We start from the raw sequence: 19,429 nt of genomic DNA, 5'->3' as shown, positions 1-19,429 counted from the left end.
GACGAAACACAACATGTCTGCGGAGTCCTTTTTCAAACCTAAGCTGATTTCAAGTCGTTTTACTGTCATTGTGCGGATTGAAGAGCTCCAGTTTTGGTCCCGCCGATGAAATTAAAACAGGCTTTCGTCGCGATTAGTTTACCGTGATACCAGCGGGCGTTGGCCTGACCAGCCTTTAACCGGGCTACGACCTCAATATTAAACATATAGTTAGATCGATACCCTCCGAGTGTCAATCCAAGGTGAACTTTATTACATTTGTAAAGGTAGAAAAGGGTAGTTAAATTAAGCGATAAAACCTTTTGATTATGAATAGATGAGCAATTGAAGGCAGCACTTTGCATTTAACTTACTTAATTTTACCCCTCGTGCTGAGTTTTTTTTATGCACCTTAACCTTTATGTGAAATGTTTAAGGGGGTTTGGCTGATGGAAACTATTATTACTGTTTTTGTTATAATTAATAACACATTCCCAGGAGGGCACCTGTGGCTAGTTCCCTGCTGAAAAGACGTCGCGAAGGAATTTTATTTTATTTTAGTTCGTGGAGTGAAATCGTAAATCCGCAGCGGACATGACGTTAATACTTTCGGTTTCACCGACACGGCATGGAAGTCCGCTCACGAAGCGCAAGAGTGGAGCTGCAAAGTAAGTTCCCAGCCTCACTCAGACCCGCAGCCCGTAGATCCGGTCTGCATCTGTTGCAATATGTTCGCCTGTGGCGAAAGCATTGACTGAGTTAACTAATAAGTCGACTCACAGGTTCACTCGGTGCTGCTTCTAGAAAGTTGAGGAGGGGGGGAGGGTTGCTTGTTAATCTCTGCTTCTGTTACCGGTGCATCCACTTTTTTCACCTGCCATAATATTAATTTACATGTCTGACATTTTTAGCCTCATCTGCCTACAAGAGCCACAAGTGACCTGAATTCTCACTTTCATTTTGGATGAAACGTCTCGGACTTTACGTTTCATGACGCCCAGAGAGGTGAGAGCTCCCGGACACTGTGAAGCACATGACGGGTGTTTACCTCTGCCAGATGTTTTAGCAGCTGACAGGGTAGCTGAAAAACTTCAGATTTACTTCCGAGGAGGTGCTGGAGGTGGTGTTACCCCTGTTGTCAGCTGGATCAGGCCTTCATCAGGGTAAGTCATGGCGCACAGCATCCTCATCAACACTGTTAGGCGTTAGGTGGCGGTGAAGGCATCAAAAGTTGGTTGTGTAGAGTTTCAATCTGCAAACTACATTAATTACTCATTTTAAGGAACATTAACTTGCCTGTGTCCTTTCCTCGCCCTCTACTGACAATCATTAATATACAGTAACTATGTCCTACATTACTGCTCTTGAGTGATGGCAGCTTGTAGCACTGTCAGACATAAAGATGATATATGCTGTAGGTCTGGGTTTTTTTAGTAGCTGCCCCGCAGCAATGCAGTACCACTTGAGTAGTCCATGACTAGATGGATAGATAGATAGATAGATAGATAGATAGATAGGCAATAAGAAGGCAATAATGACTTTTGACAGTCAAACAATGACTGAATGATAACAACAGGCAGACACCAATGATAAGCAGATGAGACATGATAAACTAACCACCGTAACAAATGAAACAGTTACTATGAGATCATATCTCTGCTGAGGAGAGGGGAAGAGACTTGCTTCTTTTGCCCTTCAACTCTAAACTCTAATATTTTCGTGAATCTGCAGGAAAACAATTGTTGAAAACCAAAACACAATGCAAAAGACAACCAATAAATCATCAACAACATGTAATAAAAGAGTAGGCAAGAAAAGGGTACATTCCTTGTACTTTACAAAAAACAAATAAACACGAATAAACGTAAGATTAAGCCTATTACTTTCATTTCGTTTCCTTTCATTTATTTATAGGGAGAATGCACATTAATTAACATTTCCGTAAACGTGCCAATGTTAGCCAGCTGCAGTCCTTTGGCGAGATCTTCAGAAACCAGTCAAGTGATAGTTAGGAATTACCGACGGAACAGCAACAAGACGCCGGTACCTGTACAGTAGGCACACAAAAGCAGCAACACACAGCCAAGCATTTCTGATTACAACCAATTTTGACACACGCAGACATGCGCAGCAGCAATGAGACGTGAATAAAATGTGAGAGTCATAGTGTTGATCTTGGTAAAATGTTAAAAAGACGCAGTCACAAGCTAGTAAAAGGGCAATATCATACATCCAACACAAGCCATGCGGCACAGAGTTGTAAGACACAGCTATTGAAGAGAGGTTTTATTAGAAGTACTGTTACTGTTAATAAAACATGCTCAGTATTAGTGAAAGCAGCTGACTGCCCTGAGGTAACTGAGAGTTCCAACATATTTATAGTTATCCACCTTATGTTAAGTCAGACTCATTATTTACTTATAACACTCCTTCAGTGTCATTATGTCCCTCTCATTACTTTTCTCAGATGGATTTCCCAGTAGAGGCAACGGTACATCTGAATATTTTTCGAGATGAGACAGAGGTGCGAGAAATCCTCCGGTCACATGGGTTCGGGGTGACAGATCTGAGCGGAAATCGGGTGCGTGTCAAGGGTTCGTTTTTGAAGCTCAAAGCTGTGAAGGCCCGTTTGGAGCAACTTCTCAACTCACAGAGCCAGACCAAGACAAGGCCGTACTCATCCCCACCAGTCCAAACAGTTTCCTCTGGAGCCGTTCCCAAATACTACACCAACAACAGCTCTGTGTCAGATGGTAAGAGAGACAAGGAGACAAGACAGAGATCCGGAGACAAGCCTCTGCATGCTTCTCCATCCTCGCCCTACACCTCTGCATCATTGGTGGCAAACACTTCCCACAATCATCCAAACTCTCCAGAGTCCAGAGCCTTTTTTTCTCCAAGAGCAGACCAGCATGCTCCGTTCAGGCATGGAAGCGAGTCCTTCGTCGTCGATGCAGATGTGTTCAGGTACGCAGAGCGGCTCAGGAAAAAAGACATCGACATCATCCTGGAGAACCATAATGTTAAAATAGAAGTGTATGAATTTGGCGATAGCGCCAGCATCACTTTGCTGGGGAAGAGTGCAAGGATAGCCATCAGTAAACTACAGAGCCTCATGAACGATCTCAGCCAATCGCTATGCACACAGGAGGTTCCTTGGAAGGACATGGATCATGAAGGCGAGGCTCTTTTAGAGAGAATTCGAAAAGACAACGTTTACAATTCAGTGCTCGTGTGTGAGATGAAGGACAGACTCCACCTCGTAGGACCGTCTGAAAAGAGCTACGAGTTAAAGCAGCAGCTGTTGGGGAGGCCGCATGACCAGCCACAACGCACAGGGAGGACATTCAAGAAAGACCCCAGGACGAGGAGCAGCTCCCGGCCACCGGTCGACCGAAAGAACACTGAAAGAGACAGTGGTGCCATCGCTAATCCATCCCCTGTTGGAGATTCAGGTTATGTTCCATCAAAGTACCAGGATAATAAACAGGAATGGGCCAAGCCCGAGCGGGGAGCTGGAGCTCGGCTTGGTCAAAGCGGAGCTTTACCAAGAAGCAACTCTGAGTCCCGTGAAAAACAGCGAGCAGACAGGGGTAGTGTGCAGGAGACGGGAAACAATCGCAAGCTTCCTGAAACGAAACAAGGCCTCAAGCAATTACTATTTGTTAGTCCAAAAGATATAAAACAGAAGACAAAAGGTTTGAGAAGATGAAGAATGAGCTGGTCTCACTAGCCCCAGTTTCCGGTCTTGGTGCTGAGCTAATCCCTAGCGCCTGCTGGTTCTAGCTTCATATTATCGTTCACACATGAGAGTGGTATCAAGAAAAGCAAATAAGGGAATTTACATAATTTCAAACTCTTTCTTTAAAAAGATTATATAACAATATAGCAGCACTTTTTTTCCCCACACTCAAACGCATTATATAATTGAATTGTTTTTGATAAGAATCCCTTAAATTTTTAATTCAAGAATTGTGACCACGATACACTCAGTACGCTCAGTACATATATACTCAGTTGTCAGTTTATTAGGAACAGCTAAAACTCATGCAGTCTAGTACAACAGTCCCGACTGTATTACATTATACGGAGAGCTGTTTCTGTCATTCACTCTACCCCCACTGATAAAAATGGGTTGGATGAAGTAACACAAACTCCCGTCACTACAACGCAATACAGTTCAACAGCGCCATAAGCTGCGTCCTCCACAGTGACCATCAAGTTGTATCAACGCCCCTTTAAATCAGTTTAAAAAAAAACAGCTTCATTATAACCTTCATGGGGGAGGATTTGTCGCAGGGCTGTCGAATCAGCCTGCATTAGTTATCTGGGTGTACCTAATAAACTGGCAACTGAGTTTATGTACTAAGCAGAACATTTTACAGTTGAACAACAAACTTGTCAGCGCTCTCTGGTGGACAAACGAGGTTATGGTGACACTGCCTAAATGCCGTCAGACTATAGGATCCTCCCGACAAATTTTCGCATTTGCGAAGCTTTAACAGAAGAATGTTTTGATTTTTTACTTAAAATATGACTTGAATGATTAATCAATTTTCAAAATAGTTGAAATAATTTTCTGTCAGTTGACTAATCGCTGCAGCTCTAGACACTATTATTAAATTGTTGTTCTTTCTGGTCACAATTGCTTGTTAATTGGCATTATGCTGCTGCTGTACTTATTTCGGGTTGATCGCGTTTTGGATCGGACCTAGTTATCCTCTGGTCCAGATCTGGATCAACTATCTCTTTGTTGAAAATTAATTTATGCAAGTCGGGTTCGTTCTGAAATCCAAAATGTTGGATGCGTGAAGACCTCAATCTCAAACATATAGTTGACATTTCTGTACTAAAGTTTTTCGATACTTATCGGTCGGTATAGACACCGATATATAGTACCTGTGATGAGCTATAATGCAAAATAGCCATGTTTTAATCACCTCTTTTAAATAATTATTGTTATGTTAAATTAGAATTGGTCAGTCAGATTGATGAAGGTTCTACTGATCTGACTCTACTGATGTTAAAAATGCTATTATACTCGTACAATAATGATGTGTACATAATGTGACTATGACACAAAGCACTATTTTTATAGGGTTAGTATGAGGACAGTCAGTTCTTGACACATCTCTCACACAGTTGTGTTTTATCATTGCTAGTTGGTTGCTCTGTTGGGGATCTGACAAATGAATCTGCATCTGTGCACCGGATAAGGGCATGAGCTGAATGGCTAACATGTAAATTATGTAAACGGGCAAACAGAGGAGCCAGTGTGGCAATTAATTACACAAATAACCATTTAAAAACACTAACAATTATAATAAAGTACCATGGTTGATATTGGGGCTCTTTTGAGTGTTAATTCAATGAGATGAATGCCTGTTTAATCTCCGTGTGTTTTTGCTCTACCACAATTACATTATGCGTCAGGAGTGCGTGCTTCTGTTAACGTTGCTACTATCGCACCTGAATCCAAGCTCAAGATGGAGACGAACAGATGAGAGAGGAAGCGTGAGCAGGAAGTGAAAGAGTCCCTGATAGTCACCTGAGCTCAAGTTGAGAGAGGAAGTGATGATGGCTGATGAGGATCTAACAGGCAACTGTTATTACAGAAAGAACTAAGTGGACGTTTGACTGGATGCTCTGGCCATTATACAGTAAAGAACTATAGATGAGATGTAAGGACAAGAACAGGCTGTCAGGAAAAACCTGAACTCTCTACAGTAGGTAGGTGCTGTGGGCTTCTGACAAATAATGCTTCAGTCTGTTGGAAAAGTCCCTTTATAAATAATTTTCTCATCAATGCTCAGGTATGGAGTAAAGAGACCACTCAAACAGGGCTGCACTGATGACTAATTATGACTCAGAGGTTTTGCAGTAATAACTAAAAAAACAGATCAGTATGATGAGAAATACCTCCACCACCACAGACCTTACTGCTGTGGTTTTCCCCTTTTTAAGTCTGGTCTTCTTTGCCACGGTATTTCAAACCTTAACATGAAATCTAATGTACAGGAAGATGAAGTACAAGAGACAACTAACTGAGATCTCCATTGTTACAATATGTTTTAGCCAAAACAAGGAAGCTTAAAGATAAAGGTCTATTTGGAGGGTTAACCGGCCAATATAGCCTAAAGGTTTAGTTCGCCCGAGTTACAAAAAACAAGCATTGAAGTTCAATCTTGACTATAAACTGTAGTTTGACGAAACAATGCGAACTCAGTGTCTAAGTGCCAGTGGAGTTTTCTCCTGTATCACACAGACTACATCAGCAGACGGAGTTTTGCTCAGTTGCTAGTAAATATTTTTATTTAATCCATCGCACTTTTAGCGCTTCTCGTTCATGTTGGCTTCAAAAAGTCAAGCGCCAAACTCCATTGTAGATCCTTGTACAGCATCAGCACATTAAAGACATTCATTCACTCGCGATATATCTAATAGCATTTTTGCTTAAAATATAATACAGAGGAGGTGTTGCTGTAATTTCCTTTAATGTCTTTTAGCAATACTCTGGGCACCACAAAACTAAATTCCATTCACCTCCATTGTATTGGGGTGGCACCGGAAATCTCAAGAGACAGATATCATAACACCTTGGCAGACAAAGCCAAAATTATCTGCCTGACTTGACACCCCTAGGGGTTATTGAGATAATATGTTGTAATTTCGGTGGACCAATCCTTTAAATTTTAAGTGAAAGGACTGACATAGGGAGGACTGAATTTTGAAGGTGACTTCTTGTATTTAAATATAACTTTAGTAGTAGTTGCTCATCCTTAACTCAGACACTATTGGTCACTTTGGTGGATCTTGCCCTCTTTATAGTGACTTTCAATGCTGAGAAGTATACAGATGTAGAGGCAGAGAAGATTGTTTGCATCTGGAGCTGAAACTCTTACTGTCTGGGTTAATCCGTTGGGACTGAATGAGCTTGACAGTTAAGTTATATTAAAGGCTTTTAACATCTTCGTGCTCTCTGTCCCATTATATCTCAGCAATTGCTAAAGGTTAAGCAAACTAGGAGGAAGTGACAGAAAATGGATAAGGGTCAGCCTGCGGTATCATGAGCTACACAGGAAACTTGGGGAAAGTTGACTTTGTTCTTTGTTATTCACTGTTTTGGTTTCTCTTTTTTCCATTCAAGAAATTAACCTTTTAGTTGTTTTTTTTGTTTTTTTTTCGGGAAGCAATTAGGAAACAGAATTGGAAAAATAAATTCAGTGATAGTGATTGCAAATCAGAAAAATCATACCATAAACAAGATTCATGCTATGTTTATGTCATATTGTGTAGAACTTAATTATGAGCTGCCGAGTCACAGAACCTGTTCTCGTCAGCCCCTGAATTGTAATTCTAACTCGGGGACATTGGGAATCGATAGGGTTGCAAAATCCAAAATGGCTGCAAAGCCACCATTCACAAAGTATAAACTAGCTGTCAGTTTATAGTTTCAGGTTAGTTATGCTGTCCATCATGGCGAGAAGAAAGTCTCATCTGTGAAAGATCAGCCTGAGGTTTCCATATGAAGTACGATGCAATAACAAATCAAGTGAACATACACAAGTGTAAAGATAAAAGGAGCGAAAGACCTAAAAGTTAGTACAACAGTAGCTGAACAGTGATTTAGAATGCATTAGCAACACATTAGTCTCAGACAGCTAGCACAATGGCTTGTTTGGACAGCAGTAAACTGACTGTGGAAAAACGCCATTAACAAATCACAAAGCACTTATAATAAAAGAGAACCTACTGACAGTGCACCGGGAAGGACATTTGAGGAGTAGGTAAAAGATCCCCGTCAATAATTGCTTGTACACATTGATCTGACAAAATGGTGGACGTAACCATGTCAGTTAAATTGTAACCGCAGTGGAGTTATCAGTAGTTGTTGCTATAGCAACAGAATGTTGAAGTGACAACAGCTGCTGGTGTTAAGAGTATAAAAGCTGCAGCTTGAGCACCACTGGGTTTCCGATACGTTTTGTGACCCCTTAATATGAAATGATGTCTGCGACACTTAATCGCAGGAAAAGCCAAACTGTTCTTTTTCTTATTTCCAACCCCAGTAATTTTCTCATGACCCAGGGACGTCAGGGACCCAAAATCTGAGGCATGTTCCCTGAGTGGAAAAAGAGATAAACTACATTGAAAAGGTTCCCGAATTCAAGAAAAAAGGTGTGAAAAGGAATTCAAAAAACAATTGGCTCTGCCTTCGTCATTAGACTGTCTGAACTTAATCACGCACACCTACAAACTTTCATCTGTCTTACATGACAAACAGTGCCGCTAAACCTTTTGGCTCTAGCATCCAAGAACTGAGGTTTTCAAGTTCCAGCTCGGCACTGCTGTGAGTTGGGAACCTCTGGTTTAGAGAAAACCCTAAGGGAACTGTTGTACTGCCAAGGCCAAGTTAAGAAAGGAAATGCCACGATCCTTCCCAGGAGATAAAGGCCATTTTCTAACCTCAAATTTGCAAGGTTAGCTGCTCTTGTCTGGCACTATGTCAGATGTGGGTTCCTTTTTTCTGGGAAGAAAAGATGCAGAAAATGCACACAAAAGTCAAGGCTGAAAAGCAAGAGAGTAAAGCCTTGTAGCAAGAGTCAGGCTCTGTTTCGAGACAGTGCAGAAACTTGGAGGCCTTGTGGCAGGAAGAGAGAAACAGAAGAGGATGCAGAAGTGCTATGTGCTGTAAAGATAGTCTCCTGCTATTTATATAGGTTTGCATGAGGGCATAGGCTGACTGACAGGATGACGTGCTGTAGCTTGTAGACCACAGTTCTGTGTTACTTGACTGCACACACCCTTGAATCCTCCAAAGAGCACGCCACGCCCACAGCACGCACACTCGCTGTCTACACTACCCTTCCCCAGAAGTCGACCTTACTTCTCTTTCTTCCTCCTTGCGCTGCTCTCCGTTCCCTCCGCGTCTTGTCCGTTTTTGTGTCCTTAGCGAGTAGAGACATGGCGGAGCTGGAGGGCCTGGAGTTTGGGAAGTCAGACTTTGTGCTCCTGGACGAGGTGACGATGGAGCAGTTTATGGAGAATTTGAAGCTGAGGTAAGGCCTGAAGCACTGTTAAGAGAAGAGGAAGGGATGGGAGGAGGGGGGGAAGCAGCCGGGTGTCACAAATGAGAAGGGTAAGACTTTATACATAACCTGATATATAAATGAAATCTTTATATTTCTTCAAATCTTTGTTTAGTTGGCTGTGGAATAGGGTAAAATGAGTGTAAAATAAGTTAGATCCAGGTGTATACTATCATGCGTAAATCTCTGGTACTCAGACTGACAAAACTTAAATTTCTTACAATAGTACTGAATGACCAAGTGCACAGTATCTTGATGACTCGATCTTAAAAAGCTTGAGGCTAAGAGAGGACATAAAGATGGAAGATAAAGGGCGGAAAAGACAAAACAAACATGAGTCACTTCTACCTTGCCTTTTCCACTCACCCTCCAAGTTCAGGTATAAACTCGTGGCTGATTTGATGATCGGCACATCGCTTCGGCCGTCACGTCAAATGAAGCACATGGCACAATACCAATGCGACAGCTAGACTCGCCGAACCCATCACTCGTCTCTTAGTCCAGACAGTGTTTTTTTTATTTCTTTACCCTTGACCGGTCTCACTTCCTCAGTGTCTTTTCGCGGCGGGCATCGTGTCCTCAGGTCCAACTGCCCAGCAGTCATCTGAGGGATCAGCGGAGGCAGACAAACACCAAAATGTCAAACAATATCAGATGAGCTGTAGTTTTAGAGAAAATAATTCACGCTTTCTCAGTTGGCGTGTACACAGCCGATGGCCCTCCACTGACATTTTTCACGTAGTTACTCTGGCTTGGCGTCTGTTTGCCATCACTGGTTGGCAGATTATGTATGTAGCTGGAGTTTCATCACGCAGCTTGATCAGACTTGTCTGGTGCTAAGGTTTGTGCTGATGTATGCCAACCTTAATGAATTGCTCTACTCTTTTCATGTTAGCTTGTGAGTTCAGTACGTTTTCATCTTGCGAACTTTGATGTTTTCCTTCACTCATCAGTATTAGGCTGGTAATCACAGCCATCACCGGGATGAGTATTATTTCTCCCGTGTTAGGTTCACTGTCAGCTGGATAGCTTTAAGACCTATGGACAGATTTCCAAGTAGTTCGGTTCACATGGAGACCTTGGGCTAAGAAAGAATAGATTTTATGTCGCTGGTGATCAAAGAGAGCAAAATCATATTTAGTGTTACTAGGACTCAGTCACCTGTTAATTGAAGCAATTGGTCAGTCTCTTCAGTTTATTAGCAGGAAGGAGACTGGGGTCACTTCTCTATTTTTTTTTTTTTACACCAAACAAAACTCTTACTCAGGGCAAATCTCAAAACTGTTGCAGTGCAAAAGCAATATTTCTGCTTTCAGGGGATCAACGACCTTTTCAATGACTGAGATGCTGCCATAATCATGATAGCCGTGTCTCAGTTTTCGGACGGGATCTTTCTGGACACTGTCTGCACAGGCGGGCCCTCTTGAACTTCCAGAGGACGTTGTCTAGTTCCCCTCATACCCAAACTGATGTTGCTTTCAGGCTCTCCTAGTCAAACCAGATGGCTAGAAAAATTCAAAGTTTATCAATGAGGAAGGTGGGCTGACTGTAAATTGCCAACTAAGTGTTAGTTCGTGTAAAATGCTTATCTGCAAAGTAACTGTAACAATGTTTCCCTCTGATACGCAGCGCAGAAAAAGTACAAGTAGCTCAAAAACACATAATTTCCCACTAGAAACTGCAACATCAAATTTGTGATTAGCAAAGCATCCAGTGTGTTACAGTGGAGTTTTCCGCCTGGCTTCCATCGTGACTTTTTCATTGGTCTAGGTTAACTGACATATTACCAGTGGTGAAAAAAGTACTAATACATTGGTTACTTAAGTAAAAGCAGCAATACTCAGCTGCGTCCTTAAAAGTCAAAAACAGGAATAAGAGGGTTACATTTCCTGGCTTAGCTCGGTGGAGCCTTGAAAATCGGGCAGCCTCGACCCGACCTTGTCCCATTAAGATGCATTACATGTGCGCACCTGAGAGGATCCAGCCTCTGAATTGGGACACCACCAGTGTGCCCAGTAGACGCCTGTTGTTCATGTTGACCCAACTGATGCTCAGTCACTAACACTCCCACCACACCCACTACCTCATTAAGCTCTCTATGCAGAAAAAAAAAGTTAAGTAGCATTTCATTTAGGAGCTCAATTATCTCTGGTTACATGACAGTTCTACCCTTCTCAGCACAACTAAACCCACAAGAGGTTACACAAGGCTGAGACGCCCTTTGAACCACAAGTTTCATTTCCTGCTTTCAGTGTACACATGCTTGTGTCACTTCCTGTCAGCTACGTATGACATAGATTCTTGATCATCTATGGAACTTTTATCTTGAGGGTTTTTTCTTGGGCGGTGTGAAACTGTCAGGGGAGTCTCAGGTAAAACTACTGTTTCCCGTACACGAGTGAGTGAATAAATTACATACTTGTGCACGCTCTCCCACGTATGTACATAGATTTAACACTGTGTGTACACAGCATATTTACTGTAAATGCGTGTAGAATATCCATACGCACACTTGAACAGCAGTTGTAATCCGTCACTGTGTGGGCTTGTCTTTTGTGTGCATAGGTTTGAGAAGGGTCGCATCTACACCTACATCGGAGAAGTGGTCGTCTCTGTTAACCCATACAGACAAATGGACATTTATGGCAAAGATACCGTTGATGCATACCGGGGCCGGGAGCTGTACGAAAACCCTCCCCACCTGTACGCAGTGTCTGATGCAGCCTACAAGGCCATGAAGAGAAGGGCCAAGGACACCTGCATCGTCATATCAGGTCCGTCTCTCTCACACTCGTAGACTTCACCTCACGAGCCACAGTGTCCTGGCAGGTGTGAGTTACCAAAAAACAAAAAAACAAATTCTCAGTTCCCTTCCTAGTGGAATGAATACACAATGGATTACTTTTGCTTTGTTCAAAGCAAAACCAGCACAACAAATAAGACAGCTAAACAAGAATAAATTAAAATTGGAGACACACACCTTTGCTCCTTACCTCTGTTGACGGGGCCAAAGATGTAAGGTTGGGCCTGCGTGTGCCACATGTTGTTGCCTAAATCAAAACACTTCATCCTCTGGACTGTGGCTGTTTAAGTACATCTTAGCCACAGCTTGTGAGGGTCAGCTCTATACCGTCAGACATGGCAACAACAGTCAGTCCCGGGCCCCGCCAACACTGCACCGATTATTTTTATTTTGAATGAATCTGCTAATAGTTTTCTCAATCAGTCGATTAATCATTTGGGACATACAATGTCTATATAATGCATCACGTTTACTCACAGCCCAAGGGGACATCTTTAAATGTCATGCACTGGTCACGTCACGGTCGAAAAAACAAAGATATTCAGTTTACTATCACCAAAAAACACCGAATATTTCCATTTGAGATGCTGGAACCATGGATTCTTTTTACTTTTTGGTTACGATGATTATTATTTGATTATTGTCAATGTACTATCAAACTGTTGCTGCAGATACATTTTCTTTTAATTCACTATCAGAGTAAGCTGTGCCGCTCTACAGTCTTAACTGTTGTATTTTGGGCCTTCAAGTGTGTGGGGGCTGTGCTTGGCTTGATCGAGAGGAGGGTCAGCTGAAAGACCCACTTAAGTTTGTGACATGATCCGAGTTCATGGGACTTTTAAAAAATATCCGTCCCAAGACAGTTTTTTTGTTACACACGTTCCTACATAACATTCTAACGTAAAAACAGAAGTATTCGCCATTTTTGATAAGTGAAAAAGGTGGTTAGTAGTCAGTCTCCTAGCCACTGTTCTCAGCCTCTCATAAAGAAAATATGACAACAACTATTTGAAGACATTTTGTCAGCCTCAGCTGTACTTCATGAACGTCAGCTTTCATCAGGCTCACATTTGAGCTTCTTTAGTTCAGTCATGTTTGGCATTTAACATTCGGTATCATGTTTGTTTCCTTTCTTTATTTATGTCTTTCCATCACTTCGGTGTACACTTCTAACACAGAATCTGAAACAACATTCTCCGATCGAAAAGGAGCAGGGAGAAGAAAAAAATCTTATATCACCTGCACCCCTCTCAAAACAAGTAACATAAATGGTCTACAACATATGGTTTGTGGCCAGTGCTTTCAACAACCTTTTGTGTACGTGTTTTTGTCAATGCACACTTCGGAAGACACACACACAACCAATGACAAAAGTTTAAAGCTAAACACATATTAATTATTATGTGTTTCATATGAATTATATATATTATGATATGAATATTACTCTTTAATGTTCTTACAATGTGTAACAGCTGAACATCATTTAAAATGATTCCCCAGAAAGATCCTGTGAACAGGATCAACTGATCTTAACACAGTCTCTGCACATTTTCAGACAATAATCTGTTTATGGCTTTAATCATAACTAATTAGGTTTTGAGTTCAACTTAAATCTTTCAGTTTTATTATCTTTGAGTTGATTAACAGTATGTTGGTATTTTGCCTTAAATCCACTTTATTTATGATCCACATTGCTCTCTTCTGCAGAATATACCGTATTGTAGATTGTTATTACTTGTATATCTGTTGCCCCACATCTCTACACTGTAGCTAAGGTATGTTAAAAAAAGTGAGAAGTCACACAACGCTTAACATACGCTTAGAATGATAATATGCTAATTTGCACTTGAGTTGCTGTGCCAGTATTGACCTTTGATAAGTTAAAGACTGGATAATGCCAGTCACTCACGTTCACTATTTACAGACGACAGGAAAATCTGTTTTATTTTTCTCTACAAATTTTTACCTACTAACCCGAACTGTTATCTGATTGTGAAGCTGTGTGGTTTTTTTTTTTTTTTTTCCACATTTAAATGATGTCTTGTTTTGTTCGATGAAAAGCTCAAAACCCCAACATACTCAGTTTACTATCATAGAGGACTAGAAATGATTCACATTTCAAAAGCTGAAGCCGGAGATTTCTTGATTCATTATTGGAGTAATCGTTGCAGCTCTGCGAGGAGTAAAACCATTCAATGCTGAGTCCTTTTGAATGGTCAACAAAAAGATCGGGATTGGTCCAGATACTTTCTTCAGAAGCGACACTGTGAAATCTTGTGGAATGCAGCTGTACTGATCTGTTTATCAGTGTTGTGAAATTGTTGTATGTGTGTGTGTGTGTGTGTGTGTGTGTGTTTTTGTGTTTCAGGTGAAAGTGGGGCAGGTAAAACAGAGGCCAGTAAATACATCATGCAGTATATTGCAGCCATCACAAACCCAAGCCAGAGGGCAGAGGTCGAGAGGTGAGAGGTGCTATGCTCTTAAGGTTAAGAGACCATTGTTAATTTATTCATGAGTAATGTGACCTGATATAGACTGAAATTAAATCCGGATGGGTTTTATTCTCAAGTCCAGCACAGATAAATAATTGGATCCCGAGAATTTGGTTTTACCATAAATCATCTCACTTTCTGCTTTTCCCCTAACTCCATTTTCGCCTCCCTCGTGGCTGTTTCTCACCTGCTTCCATCCACGGCTGCCACGATGTGATCAATCAGCGTGAAGAATGTGCTGCTCAAGTCCAACTGTGTGCTGGAGGCCTTTGGGAACGCCAAGACAAATCGCAACGACAACTCCAGCCGCTTCGGCAAGTACATGGACATCAACTTCAACTTCAACGGCGATCCCACTGGAGGACACATTAACAACTACCTGCTGGAGAAGGTGAGAGGAGGCGGTCGGGATGACAGAGGGGCTTCGACCGCAGACAGGAGACCCTCGCGGGTCCAATCAATGCAAAAACAAAGAAGTTACTGTATGTGCTCTTTTGGGTAATGATGAGTCGACCTCTACAGAAAAGTTCTGCTAATTTAGTTTTTAAATTCCATCTTTTCTCCTGAACATGAATGTTTCATGAGGTGATGACAAAGAGGTGTGAAGGAACATCCATGAATAGATGTGTCTGTGAAGTCAGTGTGTGGCGGCTGGGTGTTAATGAATGGCTCACCTGGGGGTACTTGATACCGCTGTATTCATTCGCTCTGTTAAAGAACCGTCTGGCACTCAGAGCCAGTGTGAATGATGGTGCCATGATTCAGTCTCGGAGGGCGGAAATAACCACGCTGTTTCTGAGCTGTCCCGTTTCTCTCCCAGCAGCCAGAGTAGTGCTGGTGTGGACAGGCTCCTGGAACTCGGTTTGGTTCAAGTGTTTGTCCTGAAGAGAAAAAAAGAAAAACTGAAACGCTGTTGGAAAAACAACACCTGACAAGTGGCATTTTGAGTTCAGAGTGTTGCTTTCGCTATTTATTGGCCAGCCCTATGACCCCGATGTAGCCGAAAATCGCAGCGCAGCCGTCGTCTTTAACTCATGTGTGTGATGATTGTGTCAGACGACGTCACGGTGGTAAAATCCGGATTTTAGCAGCGCAGAGCGGCAGCTTGGAAATGGCTTGGAGGTGACTGCTGGTTAACATGTTGTCTTTAACGGGCCTTGTTTCAGTCACTACTTCATACTTGTTCCGTTGTCGGACAACAGGAACAGAAACACAAGTAAATGACAACAGCTTTTCTGGGAATTCGGCTGTATAGGAGAGAGGCAGACAGATAGAGGGTGGCCTGACCATATGCTAGCTTTTGACCTAGTCTATAAAAGTTGTAAATGTGTATGAGGGCGGATGTTTGGTTTACTGCCATAATCTGTTTTCCTGTTGAAGTCCAGGGTGGTCCAGCAGCATGAGGGGGAGAGGAACTTCCACTCATTTTACCAGGTAAATACTGATCCCTGCTGCTGCTCCGTAACATACAGTGATGATGCTCTGTTTTACTCCTTGAACTCATTGACCGACCACTGAACTCATCATTGGCGTCGAGGCTCTTTTGCCCAAACTAACCGTCTCTGTATAAAAATAAAAAAAAATTAAATAAAAAAAATTAAATATTGTTGATTACTTGTCTGGTAATTCCTGCACAACAATGAAATAATATTGGTCCTTAACTGGCATATTTGCTGTGTGTCCATAGTTACTGCGTGGAGGCTCTAATGAAATCCTGGAGTCATTTCACCTACAGAATGATCCTGCTGTTTATGCGTATACCCAAGAGGGAGCAGCAACAACCGTGAGTTTGTTACCTGTACATTTTTACTTGTTTAGACGATGAAAGTCAATTTAAAAATTAGATATCTGAAAAAAATACACAAACCACACTAATTTTAAAACAGTTATTGAGACTAGAGTGAAAAAAAAAAAAATGTGATCGTCCCCCTCTATATTTTAGGTAATAATGAACTTCAGGTCACGTTTTTTCACTGATACATTGGTAAAACCTTTTTTCATATAAAATCCATCCTTCTTTAGACCTCCAACAATGATCGCATGAGCCACAAAGCGGTGATGAGTGCCCTCGAAGTGATCGGCTTCTCAAAAGTGGAGATCAACTCAATTTATCAGATCCTCGCCTCCATTCTTCTGTTGGTAAGTTCATCAGGATCATTTGTTAAAAATAGGAAACATTAGTGCATATGTGCAAATGTCCAATAAATATAGATGAAGAATATTTTTACCACCTGTGTATATTTTAGATTTTGAATCAGCGATGACTAAGCTGTGATTCTTGTCTACTTTTCAGGGTAATGTGCAGTTTGAGAGTGACGGGGAGAGTGTTCAGATCCTGGGACTCGACGCTTTGAACCACATCTCTGAGCTGACGGCCACGGACCCGGAGAGCGTCAGCAAGAGCCTGCTGTACCGCACTGTGGCCACCGGGGGCGGCGAGGTCATCGAGAAGGGCCACACGGAGCAGCAGGCCTGCTTTGGACGGGACGCTTTTGCCAAGGTGCTGATTACTCATGCTGCTGGTTTTATTTTTTTATGCAGCCCCATTTCCTTTGACAAAGCAGCTAATCAGGATGAGATTTATGGGTTTTTACAGCTTAATCGTTTTTACAGCTTCCCTAGGATGAGGAAATGATGTTAACATCATCACTGTAACGTGCTTTTCTTACATCTAATTTCCACAGTTGTCACGTTATTTTAATCTCCGGCTCTGTTAAACACAAAGTCCCTTCTTTCCTCTCTGCAGGCTCTCTATGAAAGACTTTTCGGCTGGATTGTTGGCCGCATCAACGGGGTCATTGAAGTGAAAGACTATAACCCAGTGCTTCATGGGAAAAATACAGTCATCGGAGTGCTGGATATCTACGGCTTTGAAATCTTTGATAACAACAGGTTTGTGTCAATGTCTTGTGAAACGTTCTCTATCTCTTTATTCGAATGGAAAGAGGTTAGTCATTGTTGATGATGTTGCTCAAGCGTTTGTTCCTCTGCTGTCGGACAGTTTTGAACAGTTCTGCATCAACTACTGCAACGAGAAGCTGCAGCAGCTTTTCATTGAGCTGATCCTCCGGCAGGAACAAGGCGAATACCAAAGAGAGGGCATCACCTGGCAACATGTGAGAAACGCACACAAAAAATAACACACATACACAAGAGGTGCCATGTCCGCAGGTCTCTAACTAGCTCTAGCTCAAACAAAAAAAAAGACAGGCATCTGCAGACCAACCAAAACGCAGTCGCTCTGCTTTTGCCCCTGACGTTCAGTGGCCATGAAGGTTTCCGACATGTTCACTCGGTGTAGTGACATGCAGGTGTGTGGAGGATAGGTTAGGGATGAATATTTCTATTATCTAACTGTGATCCCAAGTGTTTCTAGATGCCTAAAAAGACCTAAAAAAGACCAAACTGGCGACTGGCGAGCGTCGTCTGTGGGAGATATGGTTGACAGAGATATGACGCGCCGAAGCCGAGTAGAACAACAGCAGTTTGTTGTCATTCCTCGACACAACTTGTGTCTGCACAAGCATGCACAAAACCAGACACGCCGTGCGTGCACACACATGCCAGAAAGGTGCACAAAAACACAAACACACAGGAGCATGTGTAACCACTTGGTTCATAAACATCGGTCTGTTTGTCTTTTAATTAACAATGGTGCCCTTCACATTTAGATCGACTACTTCAACAACAAGATCATTGTTGATCTCGTGGAGCAGCCACACAAGGGCATCCTCTCCATTTTGGACGAAGCGTGCCTCACCGTTGGCAACGTCACTGACACAGTCTGCCTGGACAGCATGGACACCAAACTGGCCCAGCACCCCCACTACACATCCCGCAAGGTGAGAACAGACCACCATCATCACCATCATCATCTGTCAGGCTTCATCTGTCCTCCTCATGTGACCCTGTTGTTTCCTGGTGAATCAAATTTCCAAGCGGTTCCGAAATCTGAAAATCATACGGAGAATAAGAATTAAGGCCGTAACAAGCGGGTTTACTCTTTTTCCCCTTTAAGTAGCTTGAAGGTTGGAAAACCCATCTCACCTCGCTCTGTCTGACAGTAGCACATATATTCTGTTGTTCAGCTTGTTCCAGCTCCTCAGCTACGTTACGTTTACACTGATATTTATACCATTTTTTTTAATTTTTAAGACTATATGGGTCAAAACAGAATTTGGCTGCTGGCATGAGTTTGTAATGACTGGCCCACTGGCTGGTCAGGGAGGTTAGATGGGATAAATTTACAGGTTATCGCTAACACCCAGAGGGCCTTTTTTTTTATAAAAAAAAGACTCCCTACTGCTGCTTCTCAAAAGCAGAACACCTTTAACTGCTCAGCACAGAACTGAGAAAATTTGGTGTTCAAGTTTTAAAAAAAAGGGATTTCCGACTTGACTTGGTAGGAAGTGGTGATTTGTTGTTGACATATCCTCCTCGGACTTACAGAATGATGAAATTTTATTTTCAGCCAATACTGCAGCTGTCAAACATTTGTCAAAAATGCCAAGGTGACAGATTGGATCTGTTGAAATCTCACAGAAATTATGTTTCGCACCTTTAATTGGACGCAGGCTGGATTGTAAACACGGAAAAAAAAGCCAGTGAAGCTGGTGAAGCAGTCCACTGAGAAATACTTTGTGCTTAATGTTTGATGAGCTGTCAGATGAATCAAAATAAATAAATCTGCTGGGAATGATTTGACTGATGTGACTGCTATTATTTCCTGTATTATAATACAGGAAATAATGGGATTTTGATGGCGATATAAAAGTATACCATTAAAAGTAGATAAGTAAGTACAAACAAAAACCCCTTTTTACTCTAGTGTGACTGGAGTACTCTACTCCAAGACAGGTGCAGTTTTGCATTGCTTTCAGTAGAGGGCAGAGTTTCTCCAATATCTTGCATTCAGAGTTGTTTTATACATCATGAGATGCTTTTCAAATAACAGGGGCTCCAAAATACAGCCATTATTCCCTCCCCTAAAGCTGACACGTGTACACTCTGTAAATGTTTGTAATATACATTTAATGAGAAGAACGTACATTTTTTTTTACTGTTGG

General features: G+C 42.0%; 2 protein-coding genes across 7 annotated transcripts in view; both read left to right on the top strand.

Annotated features, from left to right (window-relative positions):
• The first annotated feature begins 143 nt into the window (after positions 1 to 143).
• Positions 144 to 5,307, top strand: si:dkey-154b15.1. Of its 2 annotated transcripts, none has more exons than XM_040121080.1 (3): positions 144 to 242; positions 891 to 1,142; positions 2,447 to 5,307. In XM_040121080.1, exon 3 carries the CDS (start codon positions 2,447 to 2,449, stop codon positions 3,689 to 3,691), a length of 1,245 nt encoding a protein of 414 aa, XP_039977014.1. In that variant the 5' UTR covers positions 144 to 242; positions 891 to 1,142; the 3' UTR covers positions 3,692 to 5,307. The 2 variants fall into 2 exon arrangements, with proteins under 2 accessions (XP_039977014.1, XP_039977013.1); XM_040121079.1 differs by lacking the exon at positions 144 to 242 and adding an exon at positions 258 to 647.
• Positions 5,308 to 8,855: 3,548 nt separating this feature from the next.
• myo1g (myosin IG) overlaps positions 8,856 to 19,429 on the top strand; it is a 50,858-nt gene continuing 40,284 nt past the window's right edge. For 4 of the 5 annotated variants that reach the window (XM_040122240.1, XM_040122241.1, XM_040122242.1 and 1 more), the window contains exons 1-11: positions 8,856 to 9,038; positions 11,634 to 11,842; positions 14,240 to 14,333; positions 14,589 to 14,754; positions 15,744 to 15,797; positions 16,051 to 16,146; positions 16,386 to 16,502; positions 16,657 to 16,863; positions 17,110 to 17,255; positions 17,365 to 17,479; positions 18,035 to 18,205. In XM_040122240.1, the coding sequence (XP_039978174.1) occupies positions 8,944 to 9,038; positions 11,634 to 11,842; positions 14,240 to 14,333; positions 14,589 to 14,754; positions 15,744 to 15,797; positions 16,051 to 16,146; positions 16,386 to 16,502; positions 16,657 to 16,863; positions 17,110 to 17,255; positions 17,365 to 17,479; positions 18,035 to 18,205 (1,470 nt within the window). In that variant the 5' untranslated portion in view covers positions 8,856 to 8,943. Of the gene's footprint in view, positions 9,039 to 11,633; positions 11,843 to 14,239; positions 14,334 to 14,588; positions 14,755 to 15,743; positions 15,798 to 16,050; positions 16,147 to 16,385; positions 16,503 to 16,656; positions 16,864 to 17,109; positions 17,256 to 17,364; positions 17,480 to 18,034; positions 18,206 to 19,429 lie in introns of those variants that run through there. The other variant, XM_040122243.1, reaches the window with a different exon arrangement.

This window comes from Xiphias gladius, chromosome 24 (assembly GCF_016859285.1).
Source record: "Xiphias gladius isolate SHS-SW01 ecotype Sanya breed wild chromosome 24, ASM1685928v1, whole genome shotgun sequence".
NCBI lineage: Eukaryota > Metazoa > Chordata > Actinopteri > Istiophoriformes > Xiphiidae > Xiphias > Xiphias gladius.
This window is presented reverse-complemented; position numbering and strand designations above follow the sequence as displayed.